General features: G+C 46.6%; 1 protein-coding gene across 1 annotated transcript; it reads left to right on the plus strand.

Annotated features, from left to right (window-relative positions):
• Positions 1–418: 418 nt before the first annotated feature.
• Tollip (toll interacting protein) lies at positions 419–20,208 on the plus strand. The gene is made up of 6 exons (XM_055606856.1): positions 419–564; positions 8,504–8,653; positions 9,284–9,466; positions 10,600–10,752; positions 11,844–11,934; positions 17,235–20,208. The coding sequence occupies exons 1-6, from the start codon at positions 532–534 to the stop codon at positions 17,447–17,449; spliced, it is 825 nt and encodes a 274-aa protein (XP_055462831.1). The 5' UTR covers positions 419–531; the 3' UTR covers positions 17,450–20,208.
• The last annotated feature ends 307 nt before the right edge of the window (positions 20,209–20,515 follow it).

Consider the following 20,515-nt stretch of genomic DNA (forward strand, 5'->3'; position numbering starts at 1 on the left):
CAGGCACGTGCAGCCGGTGGTCTCATAGCCACCTCCCGTCAGATAACTAGACGCTGTGGCGACTCGACAGATGAACCTCCCTGTTATGGTTGCGTCCTGCTAGATGAACAGGATTGCGCCGTCAAGGAAGCGCTCAGGTTTAGGCATGCGCAGACAGTCTGGCAGCCATTTTAATGGGCTACTGAGCTCATGAAGTGCGCCACTGCGCAGGCGTACACGAAAACCTTAACCCGCCCGGTCTCCCCTCGCCTCTCCGCCCCTCCCACTTTCCTCCCCAACCTCGGCCCGAGCTTAGAACACGCATGCGCTGACTAGCCGGAAGGGGAGGGGTCAGCCATTGCCAAGCGCCTGCGCTTTGGTAACGCCGGGGTGGGATTGGGGGGGGGGGGCCGGGGCGGGGCGACTGTCAGCTGACCGAGGCGCAGATTGCCTCGCGGGACAACGGTCGGCGACGCAGGTTGTGGTGGAGGTGGACGAGCTCTCCCGGCGGGTCTCTGTGCTGTCGGCGAGGCACAGGGCCGCCGCAGCACCATGGCGACCACCGTCAGCACGCAGCGCGGGCCGGTGAGTCCCCTCGACGAGAGCCGGACCGGGGCAGCGGAGCCTGGGGTCGGGTTCTTCTTTTCAGCCTCTTGCGGGGGCCCTCGCGGATTGCTCGGCGGTCCCGGGGCTGCGCGGGTCCCATCTTCGGGTAGCGATTCTGCTTCTGAGGGTCTCTCGGGTAGAGGAGGGCAGAACTTGATGGTTTCCTGGACGCTCACGGGCCCTGGAAGCTCCTGGCCCCTAGATGGAGAAGGGTTCTGACTCCCTTGGTCCTCCAGAGGGAGGAAGCCATGAGTCCCTCAGTCCTCTATAGAGAGGAACCCTTAACCCATTGGCCAGCGGGAGGGAGAGGGACTTCCACCCTCCTTGGTTCCCCAGACGGAGAGAGACCTCGAGTCCCCTTAGTTTCTTAGATAGAAAAGGACCCTGAATCCCTTACTTCCCCTGATGTACCTACCACCCCGGAATACCTCTGGATTCACTAATATTTGCAAAGGCTTTTTAGCTGGGTCTAGTAGAACTGCCACAGTGTGGTAGTGCTTCTCTCCTATTCATGTCCCAGATGGACATGAGCCCTGACTTTCTTGGTCTCCCAGATGGAGAGTGGTCCTGGCCCCATTAATTGCCCAAGCTGAGAGGAGTGTTGGCTCCCGTAGTTTCTCAGAGGAGTGGGGCTGGGCACTATTGGTCCTCCAGAAGGAAAGATGTCCTGAACTCCTTGGTTTCAGAGATGGTGAAAGTTCCCACTTTGTAGTCAGTCCTTAGTTGTGTCAGTTTCCTCCCCTCTCTAGCATCTGGAGAGAACAGAGGAGCACCTTTTCAGCCCAGTTAATGGCTATCTTCCCAAGCCTCAATTTCCTCTTTATAAATGAGACGGAGCAGAGAACTTGGAAGACCCAACAGGGATGTCTCCTAAGAGTTCTCTTGGGTTCCGTGATAATGCCTGTTTCTCCTCCCCTTAGTGTGGATGTCCTCCTAGTAGCTTCCTGGGACTGTTGCGGCTGGGATGCTGTTGCTTAACAGCAGCTAGGTGTAGTACAACCGAAGTCTGATGGCACCAGTGTCTTTCCCTTGAAGTTAATACTGAATGTGCCTGAAAAGCCTGTTTTCCCAGGTCCTCACTCTGACAGCTTGGTGTTGACTTGTGTGTGTATGTGCATGTAACAGATAATTTGTTGGGGTAGGTGACTGATTTTCTGTCTTTGAAGAAAGCCCCAGGTTTGGTTAGATGCTTTTTCAGAGGGCTTTGAAGGCAGACCTCCTGAACTACTGTCAGACTTGGTATGGAGTGTTCCGGGATTGGACTTACCTTCATGTTCAGCAGTTCTTCTTCATCCTCAGTGTCTCAGGGCTTCCCTCTTATTCATGTCATACTTGGGGTGTGGAGTGTAAAGATAAAGAGCGCTGGCTTCCAAACATAGATAAAGTACATGCATTTGGGCAGTGCTGGGTCCCGCAGGCAGCCTTCTTTTGGTAGCCCAAGCAGAGGTTAGGCCGTGGCCCAGAATCCCCATCCCAGGAGCCTGGACTTAGGCTTGAGCAGGTGACTCTGCAGCTCACCTTCACCTCTGATGAATGGGGAAGAACTGACAAAGAGTGTCTTGGCAGGCTATAAAAAGCAGAGGATACTCTCATCTGGGCTAGGAGGGGTCTCTATGCTGTTTGGGGGTTTAGGAGGGTGAGTATGAGGACAGCCGACACCCAAATAGTTGTGAAGGAATAAGTTCTTCCCTAGGACATGCAGTATTTTATGTTTTTAGCTTTTAGTTTAGTTTGGTTTAGTTTTGATTTTTAATAGCCACCACAGGGCACTATACCCAATGCTATACCTTTCTCATTTCTGAAAATGTTGATATTTGGAAATTGGCAAACCCTTTTGCTCTCGAATCCACACACCTGCTCCTTTCCTACAGTCAGTGACTTTGGGGATCCTATTCCTGCGGGGATACATGCAGGAGGTCTTGCCGGCGGGAGGCTGCGCCAGTCGGCATTTGAAGGTCCTCTTTCATAGACGTGTTGTGGGGAGTCCAGCAGGTGCTGGTTAACCTGAGCTTTTCCAGAGGCCACTGGTGCTGGCTTTGCCCCTCCTCATTCTGTGGGTGAGCCTTAGTGCCTATGCCTAGTTGGAACCGCACCAGTCTTGTTCTTTTCTGATGATTGTGGTTGAGCAAGTGACTTGTTTAGGGATGGCAAAAGGTATATACATATTTTTTATTTTATGTGAATTAATATTTTACCCATGTATATGTAAATATACCGTGCTCATTTTTGGTGCCAATGGAAGTCGGAAGAGGGGTTCAGATTTGCCAGAACTGAAGTTTCATATGGTTGTGAACCATGTGGGTGTTGGGAATTGAATCCAGGTCCTCTGGAAGAGCAGCCACTGTTCTTACCCAATGAAACATCTTTCCAGCCCCAAAAGAGTGATCTTTTAAATTTGCTCATATGTTCTACACTTGGTAACTGGGTCTGTTGTTAAAGATAAGCTTTTCCCATCAGCCAGAGGGGCCTTGGCTGTCTCTAAACATTTTCTAAAGTAAGGCAAAATGCGGGCTTCTTATTTTCTAGTCATAGAGGAAGGAGTTGATTTCTTTAGGGTGTATTTGGTTTTCTTTTGGAGTGTTACTGCATACTCATAGCTTTCTGACCTCCTGTGTGAGTTAGCATCCTCTGTCCATGCATTCTCAACAGGCAGAACCTGAGCAAGAGGTTGTGTTCACTAGCTGGCCACTAGGCCTTTATCTCTGGGTCCCTGGAATGTTTGCTCTGGAGTCTGAGGTGAGGTTATACCCGAGTACAAGTCTAGCATTCCTGCATCAGGCTGTGGCCACCAGATAGTGACTTCTACTGGCTTCTTGCCTTTTACTTTGTATGACAGCATGGTTACTCTACTTTTTCTTTTAGAAAGTATTTACAGGGTTTTTCTTTCTTTTATTCATTTACTTTTTGACTTTACATTGTATTCAACGTGTTTAGGAAGGATCTACCCACAGCAACATGTAGCTTTATCCTTAGAAGACAAATCTAAGAAGTACAAGTTTCTGTTGGAATCTTTTAAATAGCTTTATTTTACATAGCACAAATATATAAACATGTATTTAACAGTTTTAGGCTTCTGTTTGTCCTACATGTTTTTATTCTTGCTTTGATTCATAAAACATTGATTTTTTTAAAATGCGTTTTATCAGAAATACATTTTTAAATATATGTAATCATAGTAAATTCTTTACCAGTTTGGTAAATACATGGTGTATTCCTTCTCTCTTGGGAGTTACCCTAGGAATTTTAACACATTGCAAATCTGAAGTTGATTGCATCTCTGTCTTTCCCAGTCTGTGCAAAGACCATAGAGAGCTGGTGGTGAGTCAGTGGCCTCGTCCCACCAAGTGCTATTGTGCCATATATGACAGTTCTACTTTCCTTTGAGTAACAGCATTTTTATGTCAATGCTTGTTCAGATCTGAGATGCATAATTTTCTTCCTAATCCTCTTTGTGTCTATTTGTTGGGATTTCTTTGCCTTACTTTCAAGTTTCTCTTTTGGAATCCTTCACTGTAGCTCCTGAGAGCTGTGTAGAGTTGAAGTGGACAGTGGCTTCTCAGTCCACTGTCAGTCTGCCTTGCTGTCATCCCAGTCACTACTTTGCTTCTCTTTGGAGTTTCATTGTAAACCACTGAAAGCCTTAAAGTGCAGTTTCAGTCCTGACTGAGGGCCAAGTCACTGTTTAAAGAATTGTTGTCAGGGCTTGTGAGGATGCACCAAGTTTACGCATGGAGAGTGCAGCAGGCCCAGCCCATGGGAAATAATGAACTAAAGAGGTACTAGGTCCTTATGAATTACTTTCATTTCTTAGAACACATGACACTTTCTGTGATCAAATCCTTTTCAGATACTATTTCTGCTTTGACAGCAGAGAAACAGTGGAGCTGGGTGCAGGTAGGTTGTGCAGTTGCCAGGTACCTGTTGCAGGCAGGATGGCGTCGGCTGTGGTGACTGTGGGGAGACACAGCAGCAGCTAGTCTTGTGGGTAGGAATCCCACAAGACTATCCCTGTGATCACTGAGTCTGGAAGGCTGTCCAGGCCTTCACATTGGGCAACAGAGACACGGCTTCCACAGATACACTAAACTATGAGCTGGTGCTTCAGGGTCTCCCTTGCTCCCTTTAGCATTGCTGGTGCCACAGCCTTACATGCATGGATGCACACATGCAACTCACTCATGTACCTGTGGAAGTAAGTAACTGTGTCTCTGTCTCCCCCCTCCCTTTTTTTCCTGAATTCTAGACTAGCAGCTTCTTGCCTTTTTTTTTTACAGTGTCCTAGACATGCTAGCAGGTAGGTCCTCCATGCTGGGCAGGTCAGAAGCCTTTGGACAACCCTCGGAGAGACACCGTGCTTCTCTGTCCATGGGGAAATCTCATGGGCTGTATAACAGATTGTAAGGGTTGGGTTCATATGTGCCTTCACTCACTATGTTAGTCTGCCTGTTTCTACTTTTACTTGCCAAGGGTAAAGCCCAGTGTACCCTGCCTACTGGCCTGCTTTTGTTTGCTTTTTTTGTGTATGTGTGTGTTTTTGTCAGCATTCTGGGGCTCCTTGCATTCTAGGGACACAGAAATACCCCATTCCTTTTGAGGGCTGTGAGTGTGAGCCACACAAATGCTTCTGTCTAGGGAAGTCAGACATTGCTTGGTGGCTCTCCCTTTTTCCCAGGCCATAAGGAGTGAGCCTACTTATGCTTACATTCCTGCAGCTTTTCCATTGGACTGGTGCCTGGAAATGAAATTGGTGGGTCTTAACCCACATGTTTAAAGTCATTTAGTAGTATTGAATTCAATATGTGTATTTATCTTGTACTCTTAAGTAAAACTGTAAAAAAAAAAAAAAGAGCCATTGTGAGTCTTTTAACAGATTCATGATTTAATGTTTCTAAGTCTTTAAGCTGTGATAAAAAAAAAAATGTATATTTTCATATGGCCAGTGTATGGCAAAAAATTCTTCTACCAATATACAGCAAAAATACATTCTATAATTATCCCTGTATTTTACAACTTTTCTAAAAATATCTTTTTATTAATGGTATTTTCCTGTGCTGTCATTGTCTTTATAGAATTTGCACCAATGCCTGATACATCTTGCTCTTGAAGCATTCCTCACTATGCTAAAAGTGGTGGCTCTTTAGGTATATCATAAGGTGTCCTCATTTAGTCAAATCATCAGGGACCTGCAGCAGCTTGTTTGTTGTCTGGTTTGGGCTGAAGTATTTCCTATCCCTTCCTGTTCCCTCCTTGGGTTAAGGTGAAACTTTTCCTAGTATATTATGACTTTAGAATAGTTTTATATTTAAGGAAAAGCTATAGAAAAAAAAGTTCTCCCTTGTATCACTCTATTTCCCCTGATGTCATTGTCACAGACCATTGTCACTGCCATGAAACTGGCTTCAGTCCATGCTCCAGATTCAGCTTGTTCCCTTCCCTGCTGTGGGTTCCTCCCAGCCCCTTGCTTAGCCTTAGACCATCTCTCAGGTTGCCCTTGGTTCTTATTTTGGAAGAGGTACATTGTTGAGAATGTTGTATCACATCCCTGGGTTAGATGAAGGATCACCTAGCTGGGACAGAGTGGATTAGCTTTTTCTACCATGTTTGCTTTTCTATTCTTCAGTAACACTGTTAAGCTCACATTGTTAAAACTTTCCTTTCTTATTTATAATCTTATGGTTAAATCTTTGTTGAAAACAGCGCAGAATTTGATCTTCTTTGGGGGAAGTTGCTGGGGAGTGAACCTAGTTCACTGTGCATGCTGAGCAAGTGCTCTACCACAGAGCTAGACCCCTAGCCGCACTTTATCTTAACTCCACCCCAACTCTAATAGTCTCTTTCTCTTTAATGAAAGCCTGGAAGAGTGTAATATGAAATCTCAGTGTTTGAAGTTTCCACTCCTAAGAAGGGAACAGATAAGAGATAATTAAAATTAAAAAACAGCCCTCACTTGTTCCACATATGGCCTTCCTGACCTCCATGCTGAAGCAACCCCCATGACTGCCTTCACCCTGACCTATCACTGTGATACCTGCTGGCCTGTCCTGGGTCTGTCCCTAGGAGGCACAAGTGTGCCCTGCTGCTTGTGGCATACAATTAGCAGTTGTTCCTGTGACAAGTGAGAACTTGGTCTATGTAGGTTAACCCCAAGAACCTAGATGAAGAAAGTCTACTTTTGCCTAATAATCCATTTATGATACATAGATAAAGCTAATTATGCATCTTGGAGGTACACCCTCTAAATTCATTTCAGACTAACATAGGTATAGGCTGGGAGTTTCTCTGGGAGGGTGTTTCCTGTATGTGATAGACACTGGTTCTTGGCTATCCCTTTCTTGGTAATCATGGGCCTCACTGGCCACAGCTACTTTCCAGGAAGCTTCTGCCTATGAGGGCTGGTCTTCCTCCTGGCTCTGGGCTGAGTGACCCCAGAGGTGCAGAGGGGCATGCTGCTGAGTTGTCACCACTTTGAGATGTATGTGATATGTTTTTTTGTTTTTGTTTTTTTTTTTCAAGTTAGAAGACAGTAGTACCACTATCATCAGGCCAACTGCTCAAGGGTAACCCACAGAAAACTCTGGGCTATATCCTTGGTTGGTCCTCAACTCCTGACTAGTCTATATTTTCTGGAAACACAGAAATGGGAAGATGATAAGGAGCAAAACTCAAGGATCCAGTGACTTTCGCTCGCTTGCTTGCTTTATTAATTAATTTGATTTATTTTTTGAGCAGGGTCTTGCTGAATAGCCCAGGCATGCCTGGAACTCACTATGTAGCCTAGTTTGGCTTTGAACTCACAGTACTCCCCTGCCTCTGCCTTTTAAGTGCTGGGATTGCAGGAGTGAGCCAGCATGCCTACTTTTCTCAGGGACCTTTGAAAAGAGCACCGAAACTCCTGAGAGACAGATGCTTTCTAGGTGCTGGAACTGATAAACCTACACAAACTGGAAGTCTACATGGTGCATTATCAGTGGGAGCCCACAGCCAGGTGGGATAGGCAGTAGTGTTTACGGTAGAGACAGTCAGGGCATCACAGAACCTTGATACCCAAGCACTCCCAGCAGCTCTCAGTAAATTCACTTTGCCACAGCTCATTTATGACATCGATGCTTCATTGAAAGCTTATATGCTGGCCTGGGAAGCCATGCACAGGGACCTGGGGACTTGGGGACCACCGTAGACACCTGTTTCATGCTCAGGTCCTCCCTCTAGTGGGTTTGCAGCCTTCAGAGCTTCATCAGCTGATCCTTAATTGTGAGCACTTCCTCTCTGTAACCCTTAGACCTGTACCCACTGAGCAGCCTTCTTTGGGGCCATCCTGGTTGAAACTGTAGATGCTTGCTCCCAGGGTTGTCCTCACTGGTCCTTGAGTCCTTGGCCCTTCCATCTCGGGTCCCAGGCAGGTGTGCCATTTCCAACTGGTATTTTCTTGCTGGGAAGCCCTGGTCAGCATGTATTCCTGTGGTTTCCCTCTGTGGTAGGTTGCTATGGTTATCCCCAGAATGATTTTTAGCCAGGGCTATCATTAGGAGTCTTGGTTAACCTTTCCTTTGCTTTCTTATTTTCCTTGAAAAGCTGTATTTTTTAGAGCCCTTCAGGTCTCCCTCCAGCCCTAGTAGTCAGGCTTTTCAGTGACTGAGACATGTTCTAAACCTTCTAAGGGTGCTGGTTCACCTTTAGCACCTCCTGAATAAGAAGGCGTGAATCTTCAGGGGAAGGAGGCTCTGATGAGGGCAAGCTGGAAACTTAAAGGTGGAAGCAAACAAACAAACAAAAGACCAAGCACTCTCTAGGCCTTGGTGAGGTGAGGGTAAGCTGGACTGGGTCTGAGTGAACACTGCTCCAGGGCAAGCCGGATAGTACTCTTAAGATTGCTCAGCTACCTGCTTTGACTCTACTTTTTTTCTCTCCTCACTGGAAGGTGTACATTGGTGAGCTCCCTCAGGACTTCCTCCGCATAACGCCCACACAGCAGCAGCAGCAGATCCAGCTGGATGCCCAGGCAGCCCAGCAGCTGCAGTATGGAGGAGCAGTTGGCACTGTGGGTCGCCTCAGCATCACTGTTGTACAGGTGGGTCTCAGTTTCCTATTGAAGACTGGTGATTTCATCCTTTGCATCACATTTCCCATTGAACAAGTAGATCCTTATTTATTTATTTATTTATTTATTTATTTATTTATTTATCTATCTATCTATTTATTTATTTGTTATTCTAGCTATTCTTGAAAATAACTAGTGATACCTGTTGATTTCCCAGGGATCTGCCTAAGATACTTACATCCACTATTGGTTCATGCTGGCCACTATCCTCAATGAGGATGCCTTCTCTGACCCCTTTGTAGCAGCTGAGGTCCTGCTACTCAGGCTAAGCTACTCAGTCCTCCACAACTGTCCTGCAAACCATGGATCCTTCTCAACCTCAACTCCATGCTGAGGCCTAGGATGTGCATAGTTAGTGAACAGTGTCAGATTAGAGGTCTTGTCTTTGTTGCTTACTGCCGAGTATGGCCAGGTTCCCAGAATTGTATGAGTCCAGCAGTGACTGGCATCATGTTCAAGAGCAGGTTACCGACACAGTTAGGTAAACTTGAAGGCTGTTTTTTCATGTACTGTGAAATATCTACGAGGTAAGCAGAGAGGAACTCTGCTGGTGGATGCCTTTTTTTTTTTTTTTTTTTTTTTAATTTGGTGTTATTTCAGGCAAAATTGGCAAAGAATTATGGCATGACTCGTATGGACCCTTATTGCCGCCTGCGTCTGGGCTATGCTGTTTATGAAACTCCCACAGCACACAATGGCGCCAAGAACCCTCGCTGGAACAAGGTCATCCAGTGCACAGTACCCCCAGGTGTGGACTCGTTCTACCTTGAGATCTTCGATGAGGTGAGGGATGCCCCAGTGTCACAGATCTGCCAAGCTGAGGCAGATAGGTATGGGTGTGCTGCAGTGTGCCTTGCAGTTGTAGCTATTAGGCTAGTCTACTGGTGCTCAGGCCTGTGTACTGGCATTTAGTGGCCGGGTAACAGGGTGTGACCTGCCTGGAGACCTGGCATTTAGTGGCTGAATGATAAAGTATAGCTTTTTTGTCTCAGCTTCTTTGACAGGGTCTGTTGGGAACCATCACCAGTGATATGGGTGTGAGGAGAGTGTGAAAATAGCTGTTCATGGGTAGGTCAAATTTCAAGCAAGTCAGGCTCCACTAGTGGTGAGAACACTGTTCTTGCAGGCATGAGTTATAGGCTCTGCCAGTAATGTTCCGTGGCTCTACCAGCAGTAAGGCATGCAGGTTTTTGAGGGCAGTCAGGAAACTTCAGAGGCTGAAGCTGTCTCCTGATAGCTTCACCTGATAGCACATGTTCTGGAGACCACATGCCTGCCTTCTTAAACCAGAGTAAAGAGCAGAGGATAGAGAATGGGGACAGTGAGGGCCAAAGAGGAGTTGGACGTGGGCTGCCCAGCCAGGAGGACACAGCCTCCTCCTTGTCTTGTCCCTCTGCCTCTTCCTGTTTTGTTTTGTTATTTATTTATTTGTCCCTTTCTCCCTCTTCTGTGTTCTCAGAATAGTAGGAACATATGAGGAGGAGGTTTGGGGCTGTGGGTAGCTGCTTGGTCCCCTTGTCCTCATCTGTATCTACTGGGCTTCAAACTTGAAGCTTATATCTGGTGGATTAGGTGTAGGGCCACAAGGACCGAGGGGGACAGTGTTCATCCCTAAGCCAGAATGGCAGCCCAGAGATTCTTTCCTGTCCTTTGCCCTGGCCTTATGGTGGTTGCTCAGAAGGTGCAGAAGTGGTGGTGGTCAGGTTGCAGGTGATCCATGGAGGTCTGGGATTGTGGTTTAATGGGAAGCTCCTTAAAGGAAGCCAGAGCAATGAGGAAGACCCGGTCCTGCCAAGAAGGCAGACGGTAGATGCAGGTGGCAGTCCAGGTGGAGTCACAGCCTTAGGAAAAGTTGGTCTCTATAAGATGGGTCATTGTGGGTCATGATGAGATCACTTTTCTCTTGTCCTCCTTAGCGAGCCTTCTCCATGGACGACCGCATAGCTTGGACCCACATCACCATCCCTGAGTCTCTGAAGCAAGGCCAAGTGGAGGATGAGTGGTATAGTCTGAGTGGAAGGCAGGGCGACGACAAGGAGGGCATGATTAACCTGGTCATGTCCTACACGGTGAGTTCACTGTCTGGAGAGGCCACCTTCTTGAGCAGCTCCTTGAGGCACCTGTGGTTCTAAGAACCTTGGGAATTTGTGGGAGACAGGATTGGGGGTCTGGGCTTCCACCGGCTCTTTGTATTATTTAGGCCTCTTCTTTTTAGTTCTTGAGCCTTTGAGAAGGGGAGTATAAAGCACCTTGTGTACAGGCCTCCTCAGCTTGACCATCCTGCATGTCTCTCCTTCTGGCATTTAGTGTTGCCTGTCTTCAACAGGCACTTTATGTAGCACAGGTTCATTTTATACTAGCTCACCTACAGTTCAAGATTATTTGAGTGGGGCTGGAGAGGTGGCTCAGCAGGTAAGAGCACTGGCTTCTCTTGTGAAAAGTCCCAGGTTTGATTCCCAGCACCCGTATGGCAGCTCACAATGAACTCTTATCTCCAGTTCCAGGGGATTCAATATCCTTATCTAACCTTCACTGGCACCAGGCACACACACACTTGCAGGCAGAACATTAAGACACATTAAATAAATAAATTTAAAAAACAAAACAGTTTAGTACTTCTTTGAGAAGTACTGATACTGATGATGCATTCTCCAAAACAGATCCCGAAGGGAGCTTCGTGAGTCCTCTGTGAGACGTGATGGTTGCAGCTCATGTTTGTCCTCTTTAATCTTTACCCTAATTTTTGTTCTCACTGAAACTGGAACTCATTCATTCTATTGGGCTAATGAACTTCAGGGATCTTCCTGTCTCTGCCTTCCCAGCCCTAAGATAATGTTATATGGGTGCTGGGGATTGAACTAAGGTCCTCATGCTTGTGTATCAAACACTTTCCTAACTGAGCTGTCTCCCTAGCCCAGTCCTTCTTTTGATCACATTTCAATAGCTGTAATTTTGTGAGTCTTACAGCTGAGGATGGTATGCTGGAGTGTTGGTACAGATGCAGCCAGTGGCCAAGGCCACTACATTCTTGCTGACATGTCTTGGGTGTTAATGTCTGGACTATGGCTAGGACTTATTCCTGTGATACTGAAAGTAACAAGATTGACATATGGTATGACGGTCCTCCTTGACACCCATGTTTTTCTTTGTTGTGTTTCAGTCCCTTCCAGCTGCCATGATGATGCCACCTCAGCCTGTGGTCCTGATGCCAACTGTGTACCAGCAGGGTGTCGGCTATGTGCCCATTGCAGGTGTGTGCTGCTGCTTTATTAGGCAATTTTGGGACAGAGTAGGACTGGAGGAGGGAAGGGCCCAGCATTCCTATGAAGCATGACTAGGGATCTTATTTAACAAGGATCTTATTAAAGATCCTTCTAAAACAGTGTCGTACTTGAATTATGTATACATAGAAAATGGTGTTTTCCCTAATTGCTGGCACAACTGAGGTGAACTGAGGAGTTTTTGGAAGTGTGGAAATGTCCTTGGACATATTTATGTATGAATCACTGGAATAAGAGAACCTGGTTCCTGGTAGGCAAGATGTTATACTGCATCTTAAAAAACAAGGCTTTCATTGAAAGTATTTACTCATTTAAATTAATGTATGCTTGGGTCATACAGTCAAGATATGGCTTTTATATATTTTTTTAGTTTTCCAACTTCCCTGTGGCTTTCACAGTGCCTAATGTCCACCTGGCCCTTCTACCAGAACAGTGCAAGCTAGATGAGATCACAGCTGCTTTCCTGGCTTTAGCCAAAAGGAACAACTGTGGCTCTGAGAGTAGAAGACACCAGAGCAGGCCTGCAGGTCCCCCATTCTCTTCCAGGGTCCAAGGAACTGGAGTCCAAGCAGACTATGGTAGTCCTACTGTCCCAGGAAACTCCAAGGCTAAGGCAGTGGGAATGGCCAGGTCTATAGGGCAAAAGGAATGTGAGGTCCTGGGTGGAACTTGGTCTTTGTGGTTCCTGGTTACCAGTGCTCAGGGTGGGTGTTGTCTTGGATCTGGGACAGCACAGAGGTACAGTGGCTCAACAGTATGGGGTCTGAGGTTCCCACATAGCCACAATTGAGTGACTCATTAGCTTTTCAGCCTCTATACCAGTTAAGCTAGGGAAGACAGTGCAGGACTTTGGAATGAAATCCACCCACACATATTCTGACAACAGCCCTGGCAGATAGAACTTGGGCCTTCTGTCTGTGACAGATCTGCCTGCAGGAACAAAGGGCAGCACTTTGCAAATGAGAGGGAGTCCACAGGCCATGCCCCTGCAGTATTTGGAATGGAGTAGGTTGTTACCAGATCAGCAGAGACCAGAAAGTACAGCCTGCAGTAGAGGGCAAACCAGTCAAATGCAGAGTGACCCAAGACCTTCAGCCTTAAAGCAGTGTGATTGTTCACCAAGAGAACCTTAGAAATATGAGAGTGGGGTTTTGGGATGTGTGTTCTCTGGAGTCCCCAGTACAAGATCCTGACCTGTCTAGTTCAGTGAATGGATCCTGAGGTCTGAGGATTGCATTCCCAAAATGGCTCCAGGTTTCTTTTCTTCAAACTGCAGTCTCATCAGTTCTCTGTTCAAATGTATCACTGGAATGTATGGAATTTGTCATTGAGCTGTCCTGAATTGGAGGTGTGAGGAGGGAGAAACAAGTAGAACGCAGTGAGCACAAAGGGTACCCCAGCATAGCAGAAGCAGTGTCACAGATGGGGCAGTGCAGCAGAAATCTGTTCCCTCAGCTTCGGAGGCCAGAAGTCTAAAACAAAAGCTGCAATCCCTTCTGATGCTCTGAATGTTCTACTTTTTCCAGGTCTTGGTTTCTGGCCACATCTCCCTAGTCTGTCTTCATACTCTATGGTCACCACCCTCTTTGTGTGTTTCTGTCCTGTAAGGTCACTGGACTAGGGCTTTTCTGCTCCTTCAGGATCTGATCCTAACAAGGGTACCCTCTTTCCAGGCACTGGGATTGGACTTGAGCATATCATTGGGTGGTGACAGAGGGGGTGGGGAGGCAACAAAGACAAACTTCTGTCTAGTTGCCAGCACCAGAACTACTTCTAAAACAAATTATAAAAGTTGTTGACCAGTGTACTCTTGGCTCTTGTCCTGCATTCTTGGCAGTGCCTCTAGACTGCTCTAGAATGTGTATTTTAGGGGAGATCCCTCTATAAATAGACTTTGATCCTCACTTTTGATGTACATTTTGAAAGTTAGAAACAATCTACTGACAGAAAAGCTGCCACAGAAATAAAAGGATGTTTTTCCTTTGGAGACCAGCCTCTGATGTCTGCTCTGTCCCCATGTAAGCATGCTTCCTGAGGACACTTCCCAAGGGGCCCTTCTGCAGGACTGCAGCCAGGTTTATCCCCACTTGTTCTGTGCAGCAGCTCCGGCCATGGGCCTGGTGGAGCTGGGTCTTCCTAGAACCTGTGACAGGCCCTGTAGCTATTTGTATTGCCCTGTCCACTATCTAGATAATGCTTAGAAAGCTGCTCTCGTTCATTACTGCTGCTCACACCTTACTATTTGGTAAGGTGCCACAATACACCTTTTCAGTCTCTTGAGAACCCCTTTGTATCTACTCAAGGATTATATTCAAGGTCACAGTTGCTGCCTGTTTGTTGTCAGACTGTGCTGTCCACTGATAGCTCTAGCAGTGTGGGCTCGAGGTTTGTTTTATTTTCTGAGCTATTAATTTGTTACTGTATTGTTTTATCACTCAGTGGTCCCAGATTGGACAGCCCTTTAGACTGAATTGTGTGCTGTTTGATGTCTCACGTGCTATGCGAGCTTCCTGATTTTGGCATAGGAAGCCTCTGGCCATCTTGGCATTTCCTTCTTCTACCCCAGAATTAGCTACTTCTTCCTGAACCCAGGTTTCCACCAATGGATAATCAGTTCTAGAAAAGTTCTTGAATTTTTTTTTTTTTTTTTAATTTATTGTAATCATTTGGGGGCATTAATAAGCATGCTGCTTCATTGAAACCTGATGCCCAGCTTTGGTTCTTATAATTCCTATGTCTGTGATGGCAGAGCCATCCTACCAGAGTACTTGGGGTGTCCTGTGCAGAGACAGATAGGGGTTGTTTTCAGGGCATCTCAGGCCACAGAGTCAAGAACAGCAGTTCACTGGGGCATTTTTATTCCTGTTGCTGTTCTCTGGCTCCTCAAAAGTGAGGTCAAGTCACATGGTATTTCTTGCTTCATATCAGCTCCACAGTTGTGCTGCAGAGTTTGCTCAGTTGGGAAAGACTTATACCCTTGACTATTCAGGGTACAAGGTACATTTGGACAGACCATGCATTAAAGAAGACTGCACTCCAGCACCTGACAGTGGGTGAGATAAGTCTGTGAGCAGTAGGACAGGAATGAGGAGAGTCACGTGTTAGCCTGTTCGCATTACTCACTGGTCACCCCTGCCATATGCCCAAGGGAAGTGCATAGCCAGTAGATGCCAGCTGCTTCTGCATCGCAGGAGGCATAAACCCTGTTGTCTATGTCTGAGGTTTTGGATTCAGGATCACAGCTGCTTCTTTGCAGAGCTGAAGCTGAAGGTTGGGGATCAAGGGTTAGCTGTGTGTTTATGAGTCCACTAATTTGAGCGCTTAGAAATATCCCATAATATGCAGCCTGATTCTGGGCTCATATTGCTGGTGGAGGTAGCCTCAGAGGCGTTTTGCTGTCTGTGTCAGTCCGTTGTGGACTGTTGCTGTGAGGCAGGACCCAGGTTGTCTGTGCTGCTATACTAAGGCCCCAGTTTTTTTTTTGAATGGAGAACTCCCTTGCTTTTGTTTTATGAGTGGAAGTCTATTGGTGAAGAGACTTTTGTTCCATTGAATTGGGCTTGCCCACTGTTTATAGTGAGTGCATTGTAGCTAAGTGTCCTGCCAGAAGAAATAAATTGGTCCTATTCCATCAGTTTGTCAGCTTATGAAGAGGAGGGCTTGCAGGGTGATGCCATTGAGCTGCCTTTATTCAACATGGTACTTTAGTGTAAGCTATGGGTTCATTCTACCTGCATGCCTCCTCACTGTACCCACTTAGACCTGAGAGGACCTTGTTTGGTACCAAGGCTGCAGGGCTCCTATTCATCCTTTGCCCTCCAAAGTGGCTCTCACAAATTCTAGGAAGTTTTGATAAGTTAGTCCACACTTGGTCATAATGACAGGTCAGACTTGGACTGGGAATATGGTATCCACTCTGGAGGATGGAAGACACCAGGGTCAGTCTTCTTTGTATGTATTGGTCTGCTCCCAAAGGAGCTGGTTTATGAAAGCAGATGACTGCAGACAGTTCTCCTATGCTGACCCCATGCAGTTGATCTTCAGGTTTTGCAGCAGTGTCCAGTCCTCTCTTCCCTGTACCCAGCCAGGCTGAAAAATGTTGGAACACTGAACAGGACTCAAGGGAAGCTGCCTGGCCCTGGTACATGGAAAGACCATCCATGTACCCTTTCCTTGGATATAGTCATGCACCATTCCTTGTGTTGCTACAGTGGCTGTGTGTGTGCACAGGCACTGAATCCATCCAGTTGAGGTGGTTTGAGCCCTTTTAAGAACAGGCTGCTGTCTTAGGCCTGGGCCAGGCAACATACAGTCCATTGTTCCATCCTTCCTTTATCACCGAAAGGCTGAGCAGTGTGGCATTATGGTGACAACTTGTGAGATGTCTGATGACAACCTGTCCAGGTCAGTCAGGACAAAGACACCAAAGTGAAGGTCTGGCCCAGAGGGTACTTTGGAAAGCTCTGCTTCTTAGTTCGAACCTCTTCATCTAGCACAGGGTTCAGGGAGCTGTATAGCATCAGTGCTGAGCCCTCTGCCAGCAGCTTTTCATTACTCATATGGCAAAAGGATTGGCTCCTAAGGCCCTCTGAGGGCCCTGGTGCCTCGGGCTGCTGAAAATTGATGTGTATTGTCTTCATTGTAAAAGGCTAGTATGCAGCCTTTCTGAAGTATTTAGAGCATGCTGTATGTAGCTCTACCTTACCAAGATATGCACGTTACTGTAATGTCTTTGCTAGGCTGTGAAAGTAAATTCTAGAATATTGACACAAACAGACTTTAGAGTATTGGGTGAAACAAGTATAATACTTTGCTGTCCCTATTCTCAGTAAAGACTCATGTCTATGATGCGTCTCCTAAGTTCTTAAAGTAGCACATATGGTTACCAAATATTCATCTTGCTCCCTGTAAATTTTTAATATAAAGATCCAACTTAAATTTTTGGTCAGAAAGAAAATACCTCAGGAGAGGGGACCTCAGTAGTGAGGAGGATGACCCAGCCCATCTACCATGGGCATCCTTGAGGAGTCTGTTTTTAAGTCAGACTTAAGGTAGCCTTTCCCCATAAGGCCAGTCAGATGCATTATTTCTTCCTTTGGCACTACAGCTTTGTGACTCCACTGTTTTTGTCTTAGAACTCACTCTGTAGACCAGGCTGGCCTTGAACTTAGAGATTCTCCTACTGCCTCCCAAGTATGGGATTAAAGGCATGCACCACCACACCTGGCTGATCCCACTCTTTTTAACCAAACTTCATCTTCTGTTTTCAGGGATGCCTGCTGTCTGCAGCCCTGGTATGGTGCCTGTGGCCATGCCCCCACCAGCTGTGGCTCCTCAGCCCCGCTGTAATGAGGAGGACCTCAAGGCTATCCAGGACATGTTTCCCAACATGGACAGGGAAGTAATCCGCTCTGTGCTCGAAGCCCAGAGAGGGAACAAGGATGCTGCCATCAATTCCTTGCTACAGATGGGTGAAGAATCCTAGATCCACCTGTGGCCCTTGGCTTCACACCACTGACCCTTGGAATTGCCCACCCAGGGTTACCATCCCCACAAGATTCCAATGAAAGACCATCCACGTACCCCTTCCTTGGACATTAGTACCACCCCTTCCCACATATTTCGGGGATGCATGTGGATTTTTGGTTCTGGCAGGCAGTCTTCTTCATTGTTGGTGAGGGACAAGGTGGGGAGACATCTCTCTCCTTGTCTCTAGCTGGGTGATGATGGCATGGCCCTATTACTGGACAGACTAGTGGTCCTATTGTTTGAGGACCTGCATCTCCATTCCTTACCCTGTTCTGGAAAGCATTCTAACAGAAAGCAGCAGCATCTGTCAGGATATTAGAATTTGTACAGCATCCTTCTGAGTCAATGGATGGCATGAAGTTACTCAGCCTAACTGGGATGGTTGTTGAAGGTGCACTGAGTTCATGTGCACCTACTTGCAGGTTATTTTTGGAACTTTTAAGCTAAAAGCTCCTTCCTTCCTCTGATGTTGTGTGTGAACCTGGGCCCCTCACTTAGTCCTGGGCCAGTGAGATATACTTTCCAGCCATATCCAGCAGGTCCGACCTCTTTGTCTAGCTCACCTGCCACTGTCTGGCTAGGCTTCAGCTACAGAAATCCAACTTGAATACTGAAGGTGTCCAGATCTGGTGCTTGGCTGGCCAGGCCCCTCCTTGGCCCTCAAAGCTGGAGGTTCCTTTCCACCTCCTCTTGTTTAGTACCAGCACTGTGGGACTTGCTCCCAGGGCTGTTCTTGCTAATAGGTCTTCATCACAGAGCCCAGTCAAGTGAAGGAGATGGGCTGGTATGGCACTGTGTGTTTACTATTAAAAGGCATTCAGCCGTCGTGACACTACTGACCTGCAGCAGACTGTGTGGACCCATACTGTAGCTTGGCTTGAGTGATTAAAAATCCCATGCTTAAATTAAAACTCCATTGAGTTAGATGTGCCTAGTGGATATTGTGTGTTGTATTTGGGGTTGCAAACCTTTGGGCTGAGGTGGCTGTACATATGTTAAGAGAGAGAATGGCTGACACCTTATCCTAAGATCCAGAACCTTGAAAGCTTTCTCAGAATCGATACACTGAACAGGTTCCATTAAGAAGCTATCAAGCATTGTCACACATTTGTGGTGTTACAGTTTTGCCTTACATTGCAGTTGCTTTTTGTTTTTCCGAGAGTTTGCACCCAGCCTTTGAATATGTGACCCACAAATATGGCATGTAGGTAGCTCCTAGCAGTTTGGATTTTTGTGAAGGACCTAAAATATGAAAGTTAATGATTCGGTTTTGACCTTTCCCCTCTCAAAATGCAGGTTAAGTTTTAATGTCAGCTAAAATATACTACTTTCTGTCATTCATGGGGGGTGCTTTTTGTCAAATGTATTGTCCATAAGTGTTTATTTTTGTAAGCCTAAAGGCAGTATGTGCTGATGGCGAGCACGGGATGTGGTAACAAGCACTTTTCTTTAGTTGTAGGTCTTTAAACCTTTTAACTGCAAAATGGAGAAGAAAGACCAATGTTTGTTAAACAGATTCAACCACTCACTTTAACGCAGCAGACACTGGAGTCTCCATTCTAGACTGTTGTGTGGTCTTGTGCTTGGTAAGCAGAGGCCCTCTTCCAGGGTGGATGAGCCAAGCAGAACAGGACCTCCATAAGGGGGCCACTTAGTGTTACCAGCACACTAAAGACTGGAGCCCCTGTCTCTAGGTCTCAGGTATGGCTGTGCATCAGCTTCTGCCTTCAAGAGGTATGGGCTGAGCACAGCACTTTGTTCGGATGAGGTTCTGGAGGGAGCATCAACATTTGCTGGCAGCCCCTGAGCATCTTCCATAGCACTCAGAGGCAGCGTTCTCAAACTTGCGCTTGTTTAGATGTGGAAGAGTGATGATTTCAAGACAGATTTAAGGTTTGAACAGAGACTCTTCCCTTTACCATGAGCATTTTATTTTTTTAGATTGAAGAAAGATCACACTTTATAAGGCCTGAGTGACACCTCACTCTCCTAAGTTTTGTGCTGTTTTGTCTTGGAATTTCATGTCAGAGTCCATCTAGTGCAAGGAAAGAGACAGTGCTTGTCATGCTCGTCTAGGTGCCTAGGCATCAAGAGCATGGCTTGCTTGGCCTTCCATCCCATCCTGGGTCTTCTTGAGATGAGAAGTTGGCACACCTGGAAGGAGTAGCTCAAAGGCTGAGGCCACAGCAGATGTAATAGGCTTCCGGGTGAAGGCCAGGCTCTCACTGGGTGTCACTGCTGCTCTTGCCAAATTTGAAGATTCAGTTGGTAGCAACGTTTCATGAGGTGGCCACTCAGAGCGCCTGCTCTCAAGCCAGCTCTAGTGGCCATGGGTCTGGGGATGGCCTGGGCTATTTTCTTCTCTGGACATTGTGGTTGGCTGAAGTTGTAACGCACTGCACGCCTGTGGTGTGACATGGCCTGTGGCTTTCATCTCACTATGTGAGTGATGCCTACCTGACTGAGAGACATGTTTGTGACTGGGTTCTGCCCTCTCCCTCCCAGGCCACTCTTTACAGACACTGGTGTCATCTGAGCACTGTCTGGAGGTTGATGGGATTGGTTCTCAGAACTCTGTGTCTATGGTTATCTTGGAGATGAGATCCATGTCCAGAATTTTCTTTGATTATATGATATATTTTTACTTTTCAGCCTTCTAATTTAATAAGTGGTCTATATAAAATAGAAAAATAAAGTCCTCTAAGGAAATGTTTACCATTTTTGTCCCTGAGTATTTTTTTAAACTTTTTATTAGTTCTTTGTGAATTTCACATTATGCACCCCAGTCCCACTCATCTCTCCTTCCCTTCATACCTGCTCTTTACCCTTGCAACCTCCCCCCAATAGAGGTGTAGTGTGTCACAGTATGTCCCACAATACACCCTTTTGTCCACACTTCTTTGCTTGCAAATGTTCATTGCAGTGAGTTGTTGGTCTGGTACAAGGCCTCTGGCTTCTGTGATACTGCAGGCTTACCGGAACTCTTCTGTTGTTGCCCTGTAGTTGTGGCTCTCTAGGCCCC

Source organism: Psammomys obesus, unplaced genomic scaffold, assembly GCF_907164565.1.
Source record: "Psammomys obesus unplaced genomic scaffold, mPsaObe1.curated_primary_1811, whole genome shotgun sequence".
NCBI lineage: Eukaryota > Metazoa > Chordata > Mammalia > Rodentia > Muridae > Psammomys > Psammomys obesus.